This window comes from Lutjanus erythropterus, chromosome 17 (genome assembly GCF_056507025.1).
Source record: "Lutjanus erythropterus isolate fLutEry1 chromosome 17, fLutEry1.hap2, whole genome shotgun sequence".
Taxonomy (NCBI): Eukaryota; Metazoa; Chordata; class Actinopteri; order Lutjaniformes; family Lutjanidae; genus Lutjanus; species Lutjanus erythropterus.
Genome location: NC_139333.1, coordinates 9422375 through 9441763, shown reverse-complemented (window position 1 = coordinate 9441763; position 19389 = coordinate 9422375). Strand labels below are relative to the sequence as shown.

Here is a 19389-nt window from a genome sequence, read left to right as displayed (position 1 = left end):
GAAAATGGTCACTCTCGCGAGATCTGTCGCTGGCATGGGGTTTCTTTCGAGACACAAACCGCTAGGTGGCAGTAATGCAATTTCTCATACAAAGTTTCCCGGTCAAAGTTGAAAGTTCAACAACACAGCAGCGCTCGCCTTACGTTAGCCAACAATGGCTAAACATCATCCAGATTTGATCTTTTGCAGAAAACAAGCCGGTGTCGGTATGTTTCAGCCTACTTTATGTCACACGTTATGTCACACTGTCATTTTTTCTGTAGCTGGATGTTGTTTATTGTTTTTTTGCTCGTTAGCTGCCATGCTAACAGTAACAGCATGGATTTCATTGAAAGTATGTTAGCCATACTGTTAGCGTACAGATGTCTCCACGTCTCCAGAGTGACTAATGTTACAGTTTCACTGGATATTATGTTGATGTTTTTAATAACGAACTTTACTGTAAATCAGAGATAGTTATAAGTTGTTCACTCTAATCAAGCAAAGTAATATGAATTAGCTAACCTGACAGCACTGACTGACTGCTTTGTTTTCATTCCTCAGCTATCGGGAGACTTTGCGAGAAATGTAAGTGTACCATCTATGATTTACAGAACAAACGGAGTGTTTTAACTGTCTTTTGTTTTCCTATAAATGTTAAGTTATTTTTTTTCTCACTTTCGCATCTATAATAGTAAGATTAGGTCTGCGTGAGCTTTTAATTAGACTGATTATTTTTTGCCTTTCACAGTTGTGCTCACTATAACAGCAGCTCTAAAACCAATCATAGTTTTCCAGCTAAAGACACAAGTATAACATTATGTCACTTAGAATTAATAACATGTATATTACAGTCATACTAACTTAACGTTGTTGTTGTCAAACCTTTGACATTCCTACAAGCGAGTGATTCTAGTTAAGGTGATCGATGTAGTAATATTTCAAGTAAAGATACAATGGGTTTGCTTGAAATTGCAGCAATTTTAAAAAGTGGCCTTTTTTACATAGACACACACACAAGCACATTTGATTGATAATGTGACATCATTTTAGGATAGCTCAGAACACATTTTTAACTTTTTAAATTAAATATAATAGTCCCCAGTTGAGTTTAGCAGGTTCCACATCAGTGATACGTTGTTTTGATGTTCATCAGTGGTAAATCTGTCCCTTTTCCTCTCAGGTGACGGGAAATGCGTCATCTGTGACTCCTATGTGAGGCCGTGCACGCTGGTGCGTATCTGTGATGAGTGTAACTACGGATCCTATCAGGGACGGTGCGTCATCTGTGGAGGTCCCGGAGTATCTGATGCCTACTACTGTAAAGAGTGCACCATCCAGGAGAAAGATGTGAGTGTCCTTTAAAATATTTCACTTCTTTTTATCTGTCACTGAGCAGTGACACAACTAAATACTGAAGAAACTGTATGAGGATTTAACTCAGCAATATTGTGAGATTGTTATCATCTGTAAATACAACAACTCTGTTGCTCCTTTTGAGGTGAAACTGTTGTTAACCAGGCTTCTCTCTTCTCCCTCTGTTTCCTTTACAGCGAGATGGCTGTCCTAAGATTGTGAATTTGGGCAGCTCTAAAACAGATCTGTTTTATGAACGGAAGAAGTACGGCTTCAAGAAGAGGTGAAGATGCTACAGCCCGGTCCTTGTTTTAGTTTTTCAGCTTTTGCAGATTTTTTTTGTTTTGTTTTGGAACCTTAAGAAACATTTTTTGACTCGTCAATAAAGCTCTCTTTTATATTTCTTTCTTCATGTCCATTTGTTTTGAATATTAAAATACTGATAGATACTCACAGGCACATTTATAACATTACAAAAAGATGAGCCTGTCCATTCTCACACAGTGTTTGATATTAATAGTCAATAAACATTAGGTTACTCCAACATCACCACCATTGAACATTCTTTATTGTCCAGGAACATAAAAACAAAAACCTCATTGGACTTTTAATCTAACAACAGATATTTTACTTTTTGTCATTTCACTACATGGATAACTGAAATAAATATACTTATCAATTTAGTTTTATTGCTGAGAAGAATCACACTTTGACAACTTCTTTCTTTACATCTTCTGAAACTCACTCCAGCAGATGGTGGTGTTTTCCACTTTCTGTTTTTATTTTTAATTGGTCACACTGGCCTGGTATTTATTATTGATTCTGTGCTCCACACAGCATCACTCACTGCAATAATTGTTCTTACACAAGACTTCACTGTGGACCTGAGCTTCACTTGATTTAGTCTTATAAATGAGCTGCTCACTGCAAGAACGAAAGAAAGAACTCAATGCTTAGACTTTCTCAACGAGGCTTAATTTATACATGATGTATATAGAAGACACAACAGGTTGCCACATTCACAACGCCACAAGATTTTGCTTGACAAAAAAATACAAAGAGAGAACCAGGAAGACAAAAAACAGCCCCTCAAAGACAGCAAATTGGAGATGGATCCCTAGTCAAATGTTTCTGAATAACTCATTGTGTCATTTCATTTCAAGCAATACGTTGTGAGTAACAGGAAAGGATGAGATTATTTTAATGAGGAGACAACACGCTTCATATTAGTCTCACAGCACTCACAAGTCCAACACTTGACCTCCAGCTGACTTATCATCCGACAGCCTGTCTTAAACATATTTTGAAACATTAAATTTCATTATGGAGGTGAGTGTCAGCTCATCAGAGATGGTACGCTTCCACATACAGGGAATTTAACAAAAAAAAAAAAAAAGGTTAAAAAAAAAACTGCTTGCACTGAGTCTGGGTGCAAGAGGTTAGTGGTATGATACTGAAAACAATGTGCGAAGGAGGGAAAATAATTTTGGGGCAGGAAGGAGACAAAGGAAAACATAAATATTAAGACTGTTGGACTGCTGAGTCACTGTGAGTCTTCAGAACTGTTTCACTGTGACATGGCCTGATTTCTAACCCGAAACTCGAATGCTCTTTCATCAGTTGTCCTCTGAGCCACTGGCTGATGCAATTACAAGCCAATCAAACAGTTAAAATTCATTTCTTCAAGGAAATAATATTTCATGATGATGTCAAATTGTAAAGATTTTGTAAACCACATCTATTCTAAGCCCGAGAGCATATTGCTTATTTCACCTTTGTACTGACAGAAGTTACAGGAAGGTCTACTTTGCTTCACCGACATCTTCTTTCACACTAGTGGAAAGAAAACATCCATAATACACATGTTGGTGTATGTTTGTTATTTTACTACACTTTGTCTATTTGTGTCTGTAGATTTCTTCTAAATTCACCAACATTTAGCATTAGATAATGCCTAATTTACATATTTCTACATAAGGTTTCAGACAACTTGTAATAAAAAAATAATTCTTAATGCAATCTTAACGTAACAATGTAAATATTAATGCAATAAAACAAACTGGGGAAGTCCTATGGTGACATCTATTCTTCCTGACAAGCTGGCGTGCCATGGTTAGTATGGTTTTGTGTCTTTGATCAGCCTTATAACACCAGCACCTTCAGCCTAGCTTTAAACTAAAGTCCCCCTATAGCCTCTGAAACTCAGCAATGTCAGAGAGGCGTACTAGTAGAGTTTAAGAGGTTAAAGGTGATGAACTTCTTCCACCAGATAATGACGTTTGCTTTTCCTTTTGCTCACTTAAAACAGGCCAGACTACAAACGGAGCTTTTAATGACTGACGACCACATGAAATAAATAATTATGTGTCAAGACTTTTGTTTTAATTGTGAAATAATGCTGACATAAAAGTTTAGTCTCACTGACCAAATCAGATGACAATATCTTAGAAAAATACGAATAACAGAAAACAATACAATTACCGTAAATGACATGTAATCAGAGTTTATGGTAGTCTAGTATTCATACTTCTCTGTAGTACATTTTGTATCCAGATTCAAGTCCAGTCTCAAGCAAAGAACTGTACCCAGTTTGAACCTACTTTCATCTCATATTGGACTTCATTGTAGATTTGAGCTTTACTTTATGTGGACTTAAAGTCTTCTAAATGAACTGCTCACTGCTCTAATATCTAAACGTCTCGGTAGGAAACAACTCAACACTTACAGACTTTCTCAACAAGGCTTTATTTATACATACTGTATATACAAGACATAAAAGGTAACCACACTCAAAATGCCAAGTTTCTTTACAAAGAAATACAAAGACGGAACCAGGAAGGTTAAAAACAACCCATCAGAGTTAACAAATTGACCTGTTCCAGATAGAAGGCAGATGCAATCTATAATATAGCAGAAAGCGTTAAGAAAATTATTAAAATGAGTCTGGAAGCTCATTACCATTCATGACGGAGTTATACTAAAAATTTAAATTTAAAAATTACACTTCAGAGACTTTATGATGGAGGATGTGACTCATTCTGACTGAAATCAGTGATGCTGGGAGTTTAACTGTTTCCACAAAAATTGCTATGGACACATATGGCAATCCTGACTTTTAATTTTACTGTAACTACACACACATTGTAAGACCAGAGAGCTGTATTTACTGCAGGTTGTGATGTTTATTTGAGATTTTTTTTTCCTTGAATAACATTTGTCACACATGGAAACCCTTTCAATATAAAAGCCATAATATTGAATTTGTTTTGGTAAAAAAGTCACCATGTCTATTGATGGAAGCACAGCAGCAAAAGAACAAAAAATATATATCTAACAGTTTCCCCTTCTTGTCTGACTTGGACAGTAAAATAATCCTGGGGTGTTATATTACACAATATGCCCCCCTGTAAACTGGCAGACTGCGCACTGCATTGAAATGGCTTGAAGAGTTCTGGGCTTTATGAAAGATACCCCAATATAGTCTGCATTTATCGAGGCCTCCTGGTTTGTCAAAAAAAAAAAAAATAAAAAAAAACGAGCTGGCAGCAGACACTGCCAGCTGACAAGCCTCAGAAAGAACAGACACAAATGAATAAGAAAAGTTGGGGGATCAAGTCTGATAAATGTGTCCACCAACATGTCCTAAAGAGATACAATCTAATTGCACATATAACCCCAGTCAAAAGTTTTTGAATACTTTGTTTTGTGATTTCATTTCAAGCAATATATTATGGATTGATTACTTTTCATCAGACAATGTGCTTCATATTGGTCTCACAGCTGACGTTAGCACTGTCTGTGAGTTTTTAGGCTTAACATGTCCAACATTTCACCTCCAACTAATTTAAAGTCTTGTTAGCATCCAAACAACCTGGCTTTAACAGAGATTTTCACACGTCTCCTTTGGTCACCATGGAGGCAAATGCCAGCTCAGAGACAGCTCCTACATTTAGCCAATAAATTTACAATTACACTGCTTGATATGTATCCAAAACACGACAGTAGTTCAAAAATTTGACTCGCACTGTATCTGAGTTTTATGTCTAATAAAGTTTCATTTTAGGCTACAACTATTTACAGTACATGCATCAGTGGATTCTACACGACATGTCTGAGGCATTACTGACATTAAATGGACGAGTCAACACTGACCACCTGCCGAGGGCAAAGCAGAGGGAGCGACAGTGAGACGTACACTGAAACATGGTGAGCAGAGCGTTTTTTTTATGTACAGCTCTGCACTGCTGGTCATGAGTACTTGTACATGAAGAGAAGTGAACATGGCCGCGCTTTTTTCCTGCCAAGTCACTGCAATCCCCTGAAGTAGCTTAAATTATTGGAAATGTCACAGTCAAAAGTTTAAGTGGGCAAAGAAAAGCCCCGCTCTTCACATACATGTAATAATATCAATTTGAAAATAAAAAAAATTGATGAGTGGGTTTCAGAATTAATTAAAATGTGGATAAAACTGGAAACAACCTGCAAATCAGTTTATTTCTCCAACACTATAATGACTAACAATCTAAACTATTGCATTGTTACCTATATCATTTTAAAAATAAAAATTAAACCCAGTTTCTCCAAAACAAACGCCACAAATGATCTCAATCTGCATACAAAACATGATAAAAGTGCACCTCATGAAAAGAGGTGCACTGAAGAAGCACTTGAATATCCTCTTGCACTCATCCCATTCACATGGATGGTAAATAGAATTCATAAAAAAAAAAAAAGAGAGGAAAAAAGGGGAAATAAAAAACAGATATCGGGTCTTTGCATGCTATTGCGTCTCCATGGCAACACCAGTCACGCCCTCACACATGCTCTCCTCCTCTTCTTCATCTGATCGACTCTAGCGTTTTCACACACCATCGCCACTGCTTTGATTTATTTATTCATTAGAAAAAATAAATGAATAAATCAAGTTGTCTATTGGTCTTCTGGCACCCCACTTGAAAGAGAAGAGAAGAAGGACGGACATTAAAACAGCAAGAACACTATTTGCAATTTGTTTTTGCAGATATGCTCAGATGTATCATGTGGGTGAATCAGCGAATCAAGATGCTTAATTAAAAACTATTCACATTGTAAAGGACAATATCTGACATAAAGGCTTCATAAGGCTTCACTGTTGGATTATTTGTCAACATTAGTCCAAGTAACTGCAGTTGAGGCTGTTCACTAGCTAGAGAAGCAGGCATGCAGCCCACATTTTATCCATTTATATGAGACAGTTGTAACATATTCCTAGTAGGGGGTAAGTCTGACGTAGCTCTGGTCAGGAGGGGTGTCTGCTTTTATTTTTTTTTAAGATCGACCGCCATCTCCAGCCATGGCTTACTCCCTCCATAACTCAGTCAAACACCGATCTCTCAGCGGTACAGTGGATTTTGTATCTGTCAGTCTGACTCTAACCTGACGTCTGCAATACAGATTTGTCCATTTACACTTTCATGTTTCATTTGCTTGTCGTGGTCTCTTACAGCGGTCCAAATTTGGCCTCGTAGCGAACCACGATGTTCTTGTAGCGGCCACACTCCTTCCGTAGGTCAGAGACCTCCGTCCGCAGTGCCGCGTTCTCGCGCTCCAGGAAAGCCGCTCGGACGGTGATCTGGTTCTCCTTTAACCTGCGGGCGTCACGTGAGCGTTTGGCCGCCACGTTATTCTTCTTCCTCCTCTGCCAGTACTTGTCATCCTGGAGGGGTGGAGGAGAAAGAAGCAGCAGAGTTTGAAACACAACACCAGACCATACAGTGCTTTCCGAGCCTGGCTGCTACACTATCCTGTTGTAACAGCCTCGTGTTTTATTATCAACAAATCAGCCCAAATAAAGTGGCCAAGTGTGTAATACGGCCAACTGCCAGGCTCATTTGTGTATGTTAACAGAACCTGTGTACTCAGGCAGAGTGGAGAGGAAGGAAAACATCGATTTGACGAATTTGAGACTGCTGAGTCACTGTGAGTCTCCAGAACTGCTTCACTGTGACACGGCCTGATTTCTATCCTGAAACTCAAATGCAAATCTCTCCTGCTCTTACATCAGTCGTGCACTGAGGAACTGGCTGATGAAATTACATGCCAATCAAATTATACATTCCATTTCTTTGAGGACACATTATCTTATTAGATCAAATTTCTAATATTTTTTCAGCTTGCTTTGAGGTTTGTCCTGTAAGCAACCCCTATTCTAAGACATTATCACAAAAAAAATCCAGATTAGACTCTTTTAATGCACTCAATGGTTGTCTTAAACTGTAAGAAGTGGCACACATTTATTTGAATCATGTGTTAAACTACACATTATCATAAGCACAGGCCACTATGCATTAGCACCTCAAGTTCTTCCAACATACAGCTTTAGAGCGGTCTGATGGTTAGTCTGCTGAAGTTCTGGACATCATTAACAAATGTTTTCAAGCATTAAATTTATTATTATACAAATCTCACAAGTTGTCTACACCTATGAGCAAGTTGAATATAAAACTTTTTAATGCCATCATTGAATTTAAGGACAATTTTGCAATGAAACTTAAAATTAAATGTGAAAATACAGGCATACTGGTCAGAGTAAACATATATACATACTTATAATTTATAGCTGACAACATATAAATACGGCAAAATGACAATAACTAGTTGAGTTAAAGAGCATTTGTCCAGATGTTTATTAGTGTGAACAAATATATTTTTCCTGAATAATATTAAATCAGTGGAAAAGCCCTGCAAACCTGTGCAGTGAAATGAGGCTCTATCAAGGGAGAATTCAGAGTTTCTATGCTTTAAGTCATTTAGACTCCTGTATTACCATTGTGGTTCTTCATTTTAAGGCTTGTAAACTAACAAGTAAATGCCATCATGTCTCATTTAGCATACAGTCTGTTGTCATGATGAATTTTCCTTGTGTTGATTGGACTGATGATTGCCTCATTTATGGGTGGCAAAAATCTAAAAAACTGTGACAGGATAACAGACGTATTCGATTTCAACTCTTGTCGTTTTCGCCAACAATTCAATGTGTGGACAATTCATTTTTGAAGTGAATTTTACATCATGCTTACAGCATTCAATAAAAACTGTAAGACATTCCCAAACAGAATTTAAGACTATTTAATGCATTTAAAGGCCGTTAATTAGTCAATGTGAATTTAAGGTGTTGTGACTTTTAAAGGCACCCATAGCCACCCTGCTTGAGCCTGCAAGGCTAAATACTGAAGCACTCCTTTATGCTTATGTTTGCCTGGCTGTTGTGTTGTTGTCAATAAAACAAACTATTCACAAACAGGGAAACAAACTGCTCCCCTTATCTCTCTCCCAGCATACCTTCTGGTCCTCAGGCACAAACACCTTCTTGGCCTTTTTGATCATAGGCTGTGGCTTGAGTTCATCTTCAGTGAACTTGTGTTTGCGCGGGTCAAACAGCTCGCCTCCAGGCACGCTGGACAGGACCAGGTCAGTGGGATCTGGCTCGTAGTTGATTTCAACCTCAATCTCATCAGGGCTGACGGGCTCAGGTGTCACTCTGTCCTTTTCAGTGGTCACCTCTGAGCAGACGGAAGAGGAGCGCAGGAAATTAAGGTCAGCACAATGAGGAGAACAGAATTACCTTTTCACAAATTAGAAAATTACTTTCAGAATTTGTGAGTAAATCCCTCAGGTGGTGACTGGTATTAAAGCTGTTCTCTACGCTTTAATCTGTGGCTGTTTCACAGGCAAATGACACATCTGTGTAACTGGTAAATTAAGAGGTAATGCTGCTTTATAAGTGAGCTGCACCAAGGCTACAGCTAGTATTGCTTTTCTTGAACTCTACTATGTATGCGGGTGGGTGAGTGTTCTGACAGGTCAGCATGTACTGACTGGTGATAGTCCTGTAATTAACTCTACTATCTTTGCTATGCAACAGAACGAGCATCTATTTCTGTCGTTCCATCAACCTTGCTTCAGGATAGACTGACATTTTGAGATCACTCCAGTGCTGCAGCACATCAGGTTTGCCTGGCATCTGTGGCAGAGGCAAATAAATACACATAATTGAATGATGGAAACCAGATGCAAAGATTTTTGAGTTAAAAAAGTTATTTATGCAAACATGAAAATGAACAAGCTTAAAATATTAATACTGGTTTGAAGACTGTAGTGTTAAAGGTTATGTTCAGATGCATATTTTAATCCTCTATGTTAGGTCAGTTTGTTTCTAAATGTAGTTCTGTGTGACACAGTGAATCCCCCATTTCAAAACAAAGAGGTTTAATTTGTTGGGAGTGATCTTGCTGGTTTTCTGCATTATAAAATACACATAGTTTAATGAAACCCTGCAGCCTCTGCTCACCTGCTGTAACGTCAGAGAGGATGTCAGCGCTACCCTTAGTGATGATCACCACTTCCTCTTCACACTTGTCCAGTTCTTGAATGGGCAGCAGGGACAGCGGGGACACGACTGTTGGCTTGGTAACCTTTATCTGTGCAGCCTTTGTTGGCTCCGTCTTCATGGAGCTTCCTTCTGGGCTACCCTTCAGGAGGCCCTCATCAGGCAGGGTGGGGATGCCGTTTTCCATGAGGAACTCTTCGAGGTCCATGTACTCCAGGTGGAAGTTTTCACCATCGTAGGGAATGGTTTTGTCCCAGATAGCAGGGGTCAGGGCGGCTGAAGGACCCATATCGCTGCCTCCTCCTCCCAGGTCAACATTATCTCCCAGACCCAGCTTTTCTTTGTCGGTGTCTGAAACACAAGAAAGATACACACTTCAATTAAGTGAGACAGTTTTCACAGAAATGTGTGATCGCGTTTGTCATGACTAGAGCTGCAAAGAGTAGTCAATTAATTGACTAGATGATTGGAAGAAAATTAGTTAACAACTAATGTGATAACCGATTGACTGTTTCAGTGATTTTTCAAGCACAAATGTCAAACATTTGCTAGTTCCAGCATTTTAAAATGTGAGGGTTTGCTGCTTTTCTTTGTCATTTATGACAGTAATGAAGAGCCTATAGGTTTTGAATTGTTGGTTGGATGGAAAAAGCAATTTTCTTTACTTTTTTTTGGACTTTTTATAGACTAAATGATTAATTGTCAAAAAATAATCAGCAGCCCTGGTCATGAGCCACATTCAGAAGGCAGTTTTGTCACCAATCTCATAAAGAACATTAAGGAAAGTGCTCAAGTAAAGCACAGTCGACAGTTTGCCCTTTTTGAGAGAGTAGGACATGTTTTGTTTTACTTCCAGACGAAACGTCCCTCAGGCACCAAACCCAAGCACTAAGTTTTTATTGCACCTCTCAACATTAAAAGGACCAGTCGTAAGTTTCTACAACCACTTCAAGTCACAACTGCAGCAGTCGACCACGAGCTGCTTAAAAACACCTGAACTTAGCTGCAAAGATCGCAGCCAGCCAATGTTTACTGACATTCAGTCTGTCTGGATATCAGTGTCACACTGCTGTTCACATTAAAAGTCTTTTTAAAAAAATATTTACTGCCAATGTAGAAAACTGTTAATAAGTCCATATACTACTAATACTAGTAATCTAAACTCCTATTTTATGTTGGCTCTCACATTCATCCAGCGTGAGTATTATAATCATACGGAAATATTTTCTGGACAGCACAATTTATGAACTAAGTTTCAAAACCCATAGCCGCAGTGCAAACATTTGACATAACACATAGCCATGGTATACTGTAAATGTTACCTAGCCAGCAGCAACATTTGTAACTGACTCTTTTTAAGCACAAACACTGACATGTCATGCACTTTGCAGTGGTGTAATGTAACAAGTACATTTACTAAATTACGGTATTTAAGCACAATTTCAAGTATTTCCAGTTTTTGCAACTTTATACTTCCACTCCACAACATCAAATAGGTACTTTTTACTCCACTACATTTGTCTGACAGCTTTAGTTATTAGTTACTTTTCAGATTACAATTGTTGTTTCCTACCCAGTGAAAACCACATTTCTCCAAATGATAGTGATTTGGCAATACGTTTTCTTTGGTAAACTCAAAGGACACAGTGTTACTTTATAAGTTGAGGAAATTCTTCATCTTCTTCCACTAAATAAACTCTTTAAATGCATTGTCCCAGCGGCGAAAAGGGGTGGGGGTGTCCTGAGCTCATGGAAATTTTTCTTTTTCCAGCTACACAGCAGTTATAGAGATAAGATGCTGTAGACTGAAACACATAATGTAATATAAAGTAGTTAAAATGTGTACAACTTTAAACACGCTTAAACGCTAACAGTATTTTTTGGCTGACAATACCTACAAGCTTTTACTTAAAAATGATTTAGAAAGCAGGACTTTTATTTGTGATGAGGATTTTCACAGTTTGTTATTAATACTTCTATCTTTTCGTCACCATTACTTCTCTCAACAGAATAGTCAATCAACAGGAGAGAGGAACTTTCTGTCAACAAACCTGCATTTAGAATGAGGGGTGTGACTAGAAATGTCTGGACTGATGAGGCGGTCTGAAGCAGGATTACTCGGCACAGTATGGACCTTTCATTCTGCCTTTTCCAACTGAATCGTACTTCTTTTTCAAAAGTAGTAAGAGTTTGAGTTCGACTTATCAAAATAACACAGAAAAACACGCGAACATGTTGGGGAAAATACAAACGAATACCGAGAGTTTGACCTGGAGATGTCGCCATTTTTACCTGTACCGATGCCACTGGCATAAATGCTCGACAATAGCTACTGAAGTGCGTCAGGACGCTTCGTATTCCCCAGAATCAGCACAAGAGAGACTCCAGTCCTGTGTATTCATTTGCACAAGTTAGTTATAATCGCACACGTGTTAACCGACCAACAAAGAGCGCATATCCCTGTCGTACACACTGTTATGACACCATTTGTTTTCACGTGTTTTCGCCTATTTTCGGCTGAGCTCGTTTTTAACCTAGATGTTCGCCCCCCCCCCCCCTTTCTCTCCGTCAGTTTACTGCTCTTACCCTCGTCGCCGTCCAGTATATTCGGCGGAGGCATTTCCATTATTTTCTTCAAAACCACCGGGAACGAACTGGTGCCCCCCGAGGCCGTTTCCAACGTGATGAGTATCTTCTCTCCCGACATTTTCCGCCTTGTTGTGAACGTCGGCTAGCAGGATAAATGAAGCACAGAAGCGAGCTCCGCGGTTGTCCTGTCTGCTCGATAACGTTAGCTAGTTAGCTATCACACTGGTTTCACTGGTGTTTTTAAATTCACATAACACAACCTAAAGTTTGACCGTCGGTGCACCACCAGAAGGTTGTAATGCTGGCCTACTTTCTCGGTACAACAAGAAGTCCGGAGGTTTTGCTGTTGCGAACAAACCGAACCTCCTCCTCATAAGCCCCGCCCAGCCTCGCGTTGATTGGCGGGCCGCAGCCAGTGCTGCCCGGCATGTGATCATGATTATTAATTACATGTTAATGACGGGGCCGTTCTAATGAGCAATACGAGCCAATAGCAGCCGCCCGTCGCAGCCACCCGAGCCCTCATTGGTTGACCGAGTTATATATGGCCCGCTATCTTGTATATATTAACTGAAAAACGTGTCACGAGCAAGAAACCTTGACACGAAACATACGCAGCCTGGCCTATTGTGATTCTGTACTAATCGACGTCGTCCATTCATGCTTCTTTTCTTATCCGGGATTTAAACGAGGTTTGATGTTGAATGCGCAACCAAACGGCGATAGAAAGACATTAAAACTTAATTAAAAGTCGAATTAATGTCTCTGCAGTGCCATCACATCATCTTCAGAAATAAACAATAGTGTCCTTTTTTTTTTATTGCAACATAATTAGATATTCAGCTCCTGGCAAAACTTTGCTGAAGACACTCACAGCATGCCGCATCACCAACATCACTCTGATCACGTGTAAAAGCATGTGCAGCTGTTGGTCTTATATATATGTATGTGCTGTAGGGGCGCACCTAAGTTTTTCAGGGGCCAGAGCTGAAATGTAAAGTTGGGGCAGGGGCTAAATGCTAAATAATACTAGGATCCCTTGTTCTATTCAATGACTGAATTTCTGCACAGTGTCACTCTGCCCCCTGTGCTCAGATTATGGAAGTAATTGATAATTAGGGATTCTGTATGGAATGCAACTTTAAGACAATATTAAATAAATACATAAACAGACATGCCTATGAACGAAAATGTCAGGGGGGGCGGGTTCTTGCTGGGTTCAGTTGTTGGCAGTCCTGTTGGCCAAGTTGGCCCGCAATAAAAGTTGGCCAACGGTCCGTCCAAAGGAGCTGTGCTATGTTTACTCACATGCAGAAACGTGCAGGGCAGGCTGCAGTCCAAAAGTGTCACTGGTCATACTGGGGAAGCTCTTTGAAGTTTAAATTACCGCACTCATGGATGCATTGCTGCAGCTCAGCGGACATCCCAAGGGTAAAGATCTGCGTGTACATTAGAGTACTAATGTAGAATCACCACAACAGCACAGAGCAACCAGCGCAAGAGTGTCACAGCAACGTCATGGTGATGGCTGATACTTCTGCTCTTTCAACCAGTAGTAGACCGCCACTTTTGCTTACGATTTAGCATTAAAATAAGAAGGCTCATGTGCATGCAATATGCTGACTTGTTCATCCTGTTTGTATGCGTTCATAAACACATTAAATACAAGGTTAATCCCACTAAGAAAAAGGTTTCAGTAATTTTCATTTATTCAGGGAATAAAAACAAGGTGCACTCCAAACAGAACAGGATGTGCGAGCACTTGATCTACAACAAAATATGGTTCTAATGCCAGTACATCCTGTTTTCTCTAACAGATGAATTTTAAACAGAGGATATCATCCCACACATTATCCACTGTTCTCTCCAAAGTGTTTATCTCTGTATCTCAGTGGGTTATTCAGTCAACATCAGGATGATGAAGTGCAAAAGGCAGCTCTGTCTGCACACCATGGTGCACACTGTCCACCTTTAGAGTGGCGGTGGCCGTGGTGGTTGGAGCGAGTGTTTTGCTCCGATGACGCATGCATGTGTCACACAGAATCTGTTTTTGGCACAACGTTGCGAGGAGAGACGAAACCTTTAAGGTCAGCTGCTACAGTAAGCACACACGAGCCAGTGTTGGGTTCACGTTCAACTACATCACCTAATGAAGGCCACCACATGGAGGCATAGGAGTACCATAAAAATAATAAATCTGTAAAAGAAATAGAAATATTTTTAGTTGTTTTTTTTTTTTCCACATTTCTTTTTATCCCTTTATTTTCCCAATTGCTTTTGCTACAACACACTAGCAGCAAATGCAATAGGGAAAAGAATACAGAAAAACAAAGGGATAAAATAAATGAATGACATATTAAAAAACAGAAAAAATTATTTGTAACTTACATGCAAAAATATTTGTATATGTATATATTCAATATATAAGTAAAGAAATTAATGAACATAAAACATTTTGAAACTTTAATTATTCTTTTTATTTTGTTAGTTGTCTTCATATTTCTACATTTATTTTTTTTCTTATATTTTATATTATATTATATTCTTACTCTTTTACAGATGTATTTCTTTTTTAAGACACTCCTATGACACTATGGCACAAACATTTCTCCACACGACTCCAGAAATATTATCCTTAAGTACATATCATGCCCTGACTTTCTCTTGGGTTTTATGACATTTTACTACTTTTCAAAATCTGGAAAACAAATGATACTTGATCTTTTCATGACCTTAAACTACCAGTTATCTTGGAATACTAAATGACAAAATTACAATAAAACATGACATAGAGCATGTACAATAACATAAGAAACTCTTAATGTGTCAAATACACACCCGTACGCAGTTCATTTGATGCGATAATCCACATCACAAAATATAAGATTGATGTATTTTCAGTTTGCAGGCACTCTGACCTTGACATCATGTGCTGTGTGTGATCAGTAGGACAGAAACATCCTCTCACCATGCTATTTTCTGTAAACACACTTTAGCTAACAGGTGCAGTTATGACCGGACACAGCAGCAGACACAGGCTGTTTCGGCTCACGTGGATGCCCAGCAACAAATTTAATCTGTCGTCGACAATGCCATTTCCCTGTCTGGCAAAGTTAATCAAAAGTGAATGGATTTCTTTCAGAATGAGCTTCGTCGTCGGGCAGCATGACTGTGCAGTTTGGAGCAAAACGAGTGTGCTGAAAAGACACAATTTCACGGTTATGTCAACTCGACCGGATTCACATGCTCGCTCTGCAAATCTGAACTCGGGAATGTTTGCAGCAGATTTTGTTTTGGTTTTAAACACTTTTGTGCATTCTGTGATATGCTTTGTTCATTATCACACACACAGTGAAAACAACCAAATCTCAGCGTGGAGAAGATATTGAAGTGTTAAGTACTTTTCCACAGGTGCTGCAGTTAACAACACAATCTAAAAATACAGAGGTCACCACTCTGAAGCCTACAGTAAATTCTCAGAAACTGCTTAGATAGAACACAAAGAGAATAATGGAATCTGTCCTGTCATGTCCCACTCATTTTGTAGAATAATTCAGCTGTGCAGTAATCTGGTTTACTCTGGCATTAATACTGCATTCATTTACCCATACTGTTTATTTCAACCAAAAACTACTCTTATTTATAATATTCTTCCATCTTAATACACTTATTTCAGCATTATTGTTTTTTGTTTATGCACACTGTTGTATATATCATAGTATACATATTTTCTACAAATTTATTTTCTATACATATTGTAGTATAATGCATATATTTTTGTATACTTCATATTACTTCTATGCCTCTTCCCCTCTGCTCCTAAGTATTTCTTTTTCTGATTTACTGTAATCATGGTCAGTAGTACTTTAATGTTGACAGACAGTTGCTGGTAGACGGTCTCTGTTAGCCCTGCAATGATCATGACCAACAGACTGCATGATGTTATTCTTTAATTTAATTATTGGGATAAAGGAGCAGTTCATGCAAAAATTCAAGTTCTCTCCCACACAAGTATGACCACCAAAGACACGCATGAGTCCTGACCCTCATGACTCCATCTCACACTCACAAACATGGATATTCACATTAATTTAAGAGAAAGGATTACGTGATTCCACTAAATTCCTGCATGATTTTTTTCTCGGCTTCTCAAAAACTACTTAAGACAATGCCTACATCTTTGAACAGCTCTTAAAACCTTAAAATCAAACATCGACCATGTCCAAGTAGTTTGTGCATAACTGAAATACTTTGTAAACAATGACTCCACTATAAATGCATTATGAACAAAGTGCCTTATTATTATTGCCTGATTATTCTATTCTAACAAGGAATAGACAAAATTGCGGTTGACATGTCATTAATCATGCATTTTGTGGGAGACTTTGTGGGGCTTGCAGTGATTGTGAAACACTTGTGTTTCAGATTACAGTGGTGTTCAGTGGTGTTCATGTAAAGCGCCTCAAGTGAATAATATAGCCAGAAGTTCATTTTTTATAGTGGAACAGCAATCAGGTTGGGACTTTTTTTATTGAACAGGGTAACAGATTCATGATGAATTCTGCATGAACACATTTATTTAGCAGTGCTTGTTTTTAATGTGGGAGTTATTATTATTTCTTAGATTGTGGGGGTGTGTTTTAGGATTATCAGGATTGAGCTTTTTGTAGTTTTGTGTTGAATGTCTTCTTTGTGTTTTGTCCTCTAACATCTGTGGATAATCCATAAATAAATCCTTAAATAAAATCAATCAAATGAGGCCAGCAGCAACAGGACACCTCTAATGTAACCGTGTTACTTTACCCTAATCTGATTCATCCAAACATGATCCAGAGAAGGCAGACAGAGCCATCTAGTGATTAAATCAGGAACCTACGAACCCCTTTACACACACAAGCACACTTCACCATGACAAATGAAAGCAGGTGACACACACAGCACTGAACTGCCATCACCATCAGTTAGATTTGACCAAAACACCCATTCAGGAACAATATCAAACACAAGGACAATAAGGAGGACACCAATATTTTGCACGTCCACAGTGGGAGCATTGTTCTCTTTTATCTGATCGACACATCCCAGGGACACATCCAGGGTTTGTTTACGTAAAAAACATGAATGTGTTTCAACTATCACCCACCGAACATGTGCCTCTGATAATGCTGTGAGGACCCAGTGGGTGTTAAAGGACACTTGTAGCATTTGGTCAACAAAGATGCAACAGGATAGAGGCCCTGCTGGGAGCTAATGTTGGTTTTGTCACTACGCAGACCAGCCGCTCTCTTTATTATGCACGTGGACTGACATTTATTCTACAAACTGACATTTGTTCCAACACTGCACAGTGATAACGCAGAGATAATAAGGGGCCGGCTGCTGCAGCTCTTACATAATACTTAGAATTTAGGGTGTTGCTCCAAAGTGCCCGCGCTGCCTTAAAATTTTAATTTCATTGAATTTGAAGGGACAAGTTGAGGTAATTTTGTATTGATTCAAAACAAATTTCACTCCCACATTTGTATGACCATCAAGACTTTGAGACTTTGGCTTCATCTCACACTCACTGTAAAAAAAAAAAAAAAAAAGAAGGAAAAAAAGAAAAGAAAGGAAAAAAAAACAATTTAACTCAAATTTTAAGTTGACTGAATTTGAAAATGAAAGTTGAGGTAGATTTGTAATGATTCAAAACAAATAGTTTTCTTGTCAAATAGACTTCAGTTGTGCTCGAGAAAACATGTTCAATAAGTGTAATATATTAAGTTGAACCAAAAACTCTTCACTCACAGTGATGAACATGACAAACAAATTGTATGTCCTTTTACATTTTCTTAGTTTGAAAAGTCATTCTTCATTTCATACAAGGGAGTGAGGACTGAATTCAAAACAAACCTTCATTATGGCTTTTCATTATTGTCAAAGCGACAATGACTTTTCTTAGTTTATTAGAGATGCAGTAACTCCCCGTCATATATGTCCTCTTCTAACTATAGAAAAGAAGGGTCTCAGGACAGATTAAACTCTCAAACAAAAGTCTGATAATCGCGTTTCTTTTTAACCTTAATTTAATAAATCAATTGAACTACAAGAAATATATTCATTCAATTCATTTTCAGTCAAAGGACTTCAAGTTAGTGGGACCCCCTGTTTATAAGAATTGAAAATAAATACTAGAAACTTGAAAATTTACCTTAAGTTAAGGAGAAAAGATTAGCTGATTACACTAGATTCCTGTATGATTTTTTTTAAGTGCTCCTCAAAAAAGTTGGCATGAATATCTTTGGACAACTCTAAAAACCTTAAAATAATCAAATGTGTTTAAAAGGTCTCTGCACATTGGTATATGGTTGTTAAAGAGATTAGAAGAGATCCATTAAAATCCTGTGTAATTGTTTTTGCAGTGAAAAATTAATATTGAATTGATATTGAATTAATGGATTCTGCTAACGTTTGGATTGTTACTACAGCCAGGGGCAGCAGATCCCTTCAGTCCAGCCTCTGGCACAATTTTCCCCATGCAGCTCAGCTGACAGGAGTTACGCAACAAACATGTAGTTGTTTGCAGGTATACTCCAAGAAACAGATCGTGAACGCCAACCTTAACTTCAGCCACCTTCTCTGCACAAAAACGACCTCTTAAGTCACGGTGCTGCGTGTAACTTGCATAAAACTCCAACAAAACACACTTCACTGTTTGGTTTGACAGCCACTTACCATTTTGGTCAAAGTTCGGGAGAGTAAATGGGTGCTCAAGAAGAGCCTTGAAAATCTCCGGAATCTCTGTAGTCATGTTTTTCCCCCTTTAAATTGCAATTAGATCAACAGCTGTTGCACAGCTGGTCAGAAGCTCACAAGAGGCGATATTCAAATAAAACTGAGAGATCGCTCACGATCCACGAGGCCGACTGAGGATACAGGCCTGACGGCTCCCGTACGCTGTTGGGAATATCAAAACTTCAACGCATCACACACACACATTCACTGGGAGCTTCACACAAGTTACTTAACGCTGTCCGCCCCCTCAGCAACCACGTAGCCAATCAGTAGCGCGCCTGCCCCCAGCGTTCGACAGAAAGAGTGCCGATTGGTTAGCGAGC

The 19389-nt window shown here is 38.7% G+C and overlaps 2 protein-coding genes across 5 annotated transcripts; one reads left to right on the top strand and one right to left on the bottom strand.

The window, feature by feature from the left end:
- Window positions 1-72: 72 nt before the first annotated feature.
- Window positions 73-1735, top strand: phf5a (PHD finger protein 5A). The gene is made up of 4 exons (XM_084740873.1): window positions 73-206; window positions 544-567; window positions 1163-1329; window positions 1533-1735. Exons 1-4 carry the CDS (start codon window positions 155-157, stop codon window positions 1620-1622), a joined length of 333 nt encoding a protein of 110 aa, XP_084596999.1. The 5' UTR covers window positions 73-154; the 3' UTR covers window positions 1623-1735.
- Window positions 1736-4061: 2326 nt separating this feature from the next.
- tefa (TEF transcription factor, PAR bZIP family member a) lies at window positions 4062-19140 on the bottom strand. Of its 4 annotated transcripts, none has more exons than XM_084740438.1 (5): window positions 19007-19140; window positions 9665-10054; window positions 8656-8876; window positions 6819-7030; window positions 4062-6286 (listed from the first exon to the last, which is right to left on the bottom strand). In XM_084740438.1, the coding sequence occupies exons 1-5, from the start codon at window positions 19080-19082 to the stop codon at window positions 6265-6267; spliced, it is 921 nt and encodes a 306-aa protein (XP_084596564.1). In that variant the 5' UTR covers window positions 19083-19140; the 3' UTR covers window positions 4062-6264. The 4 variants fall into 4 exon arrangements, with proteins under 4 accessions (XP_084596564.1, XP_084596562.1, XP_084596566.1 ...); XM_084740436.1 differs by lacking the exon at window positions 19007-19140 and adding an exon at window positions 12290-12638; XM_084740440.1 differs by lacking the exon at window positions 4062-6286 and having other exon boundaries at window positions 6815-7030.
- Between the last annotated feature and the right edge of the window lie 249 nt (window positions 19141-19389).

Coding starts and splice junctions, on each gene's coding strand:
- tefa (XM_084740436.1), bottom strand. CDS start 12,410: ATGTCGGGAGAGAAGATACTCATCACGTTGGAAACGGCCTCGGGGGGC. Junction 8,877..9,664: donor CCTCTCTGACGTTACAGCAG/GTGAGCAGAGGC, acceptor CCGTCTGCTCAG/AGGTGACCACTGAAAAGGAC. Junction 7,031..8,655: donor TTGTGCCTGAGGACCAGAAG/GTATGCTGGGAG, acceptor CCACCCCTCCAG/GATGACAAGTACTGGCAGAG.
- phf5a (XM_084740873.1), top strand. CDS start 155: ATGGCTAAACATCATCCAGATTTGATCTTTTGCAGAAAACAAGCCGGT. Junction 207..543: donor CAGAAAACAAGCCGGTGTCG/GTATGTTTCAGC, acceptor TTCATTCCTCAG/CTATCGGGAGACTTTGCGAG. Junction 1,330..1,532: donor GCACCATCCAGGAGAAAGAT/GTGAGTGTCCTT, acceptor TTTCCTTTACAG/CGAGATGGCTGTCCTAAGAT.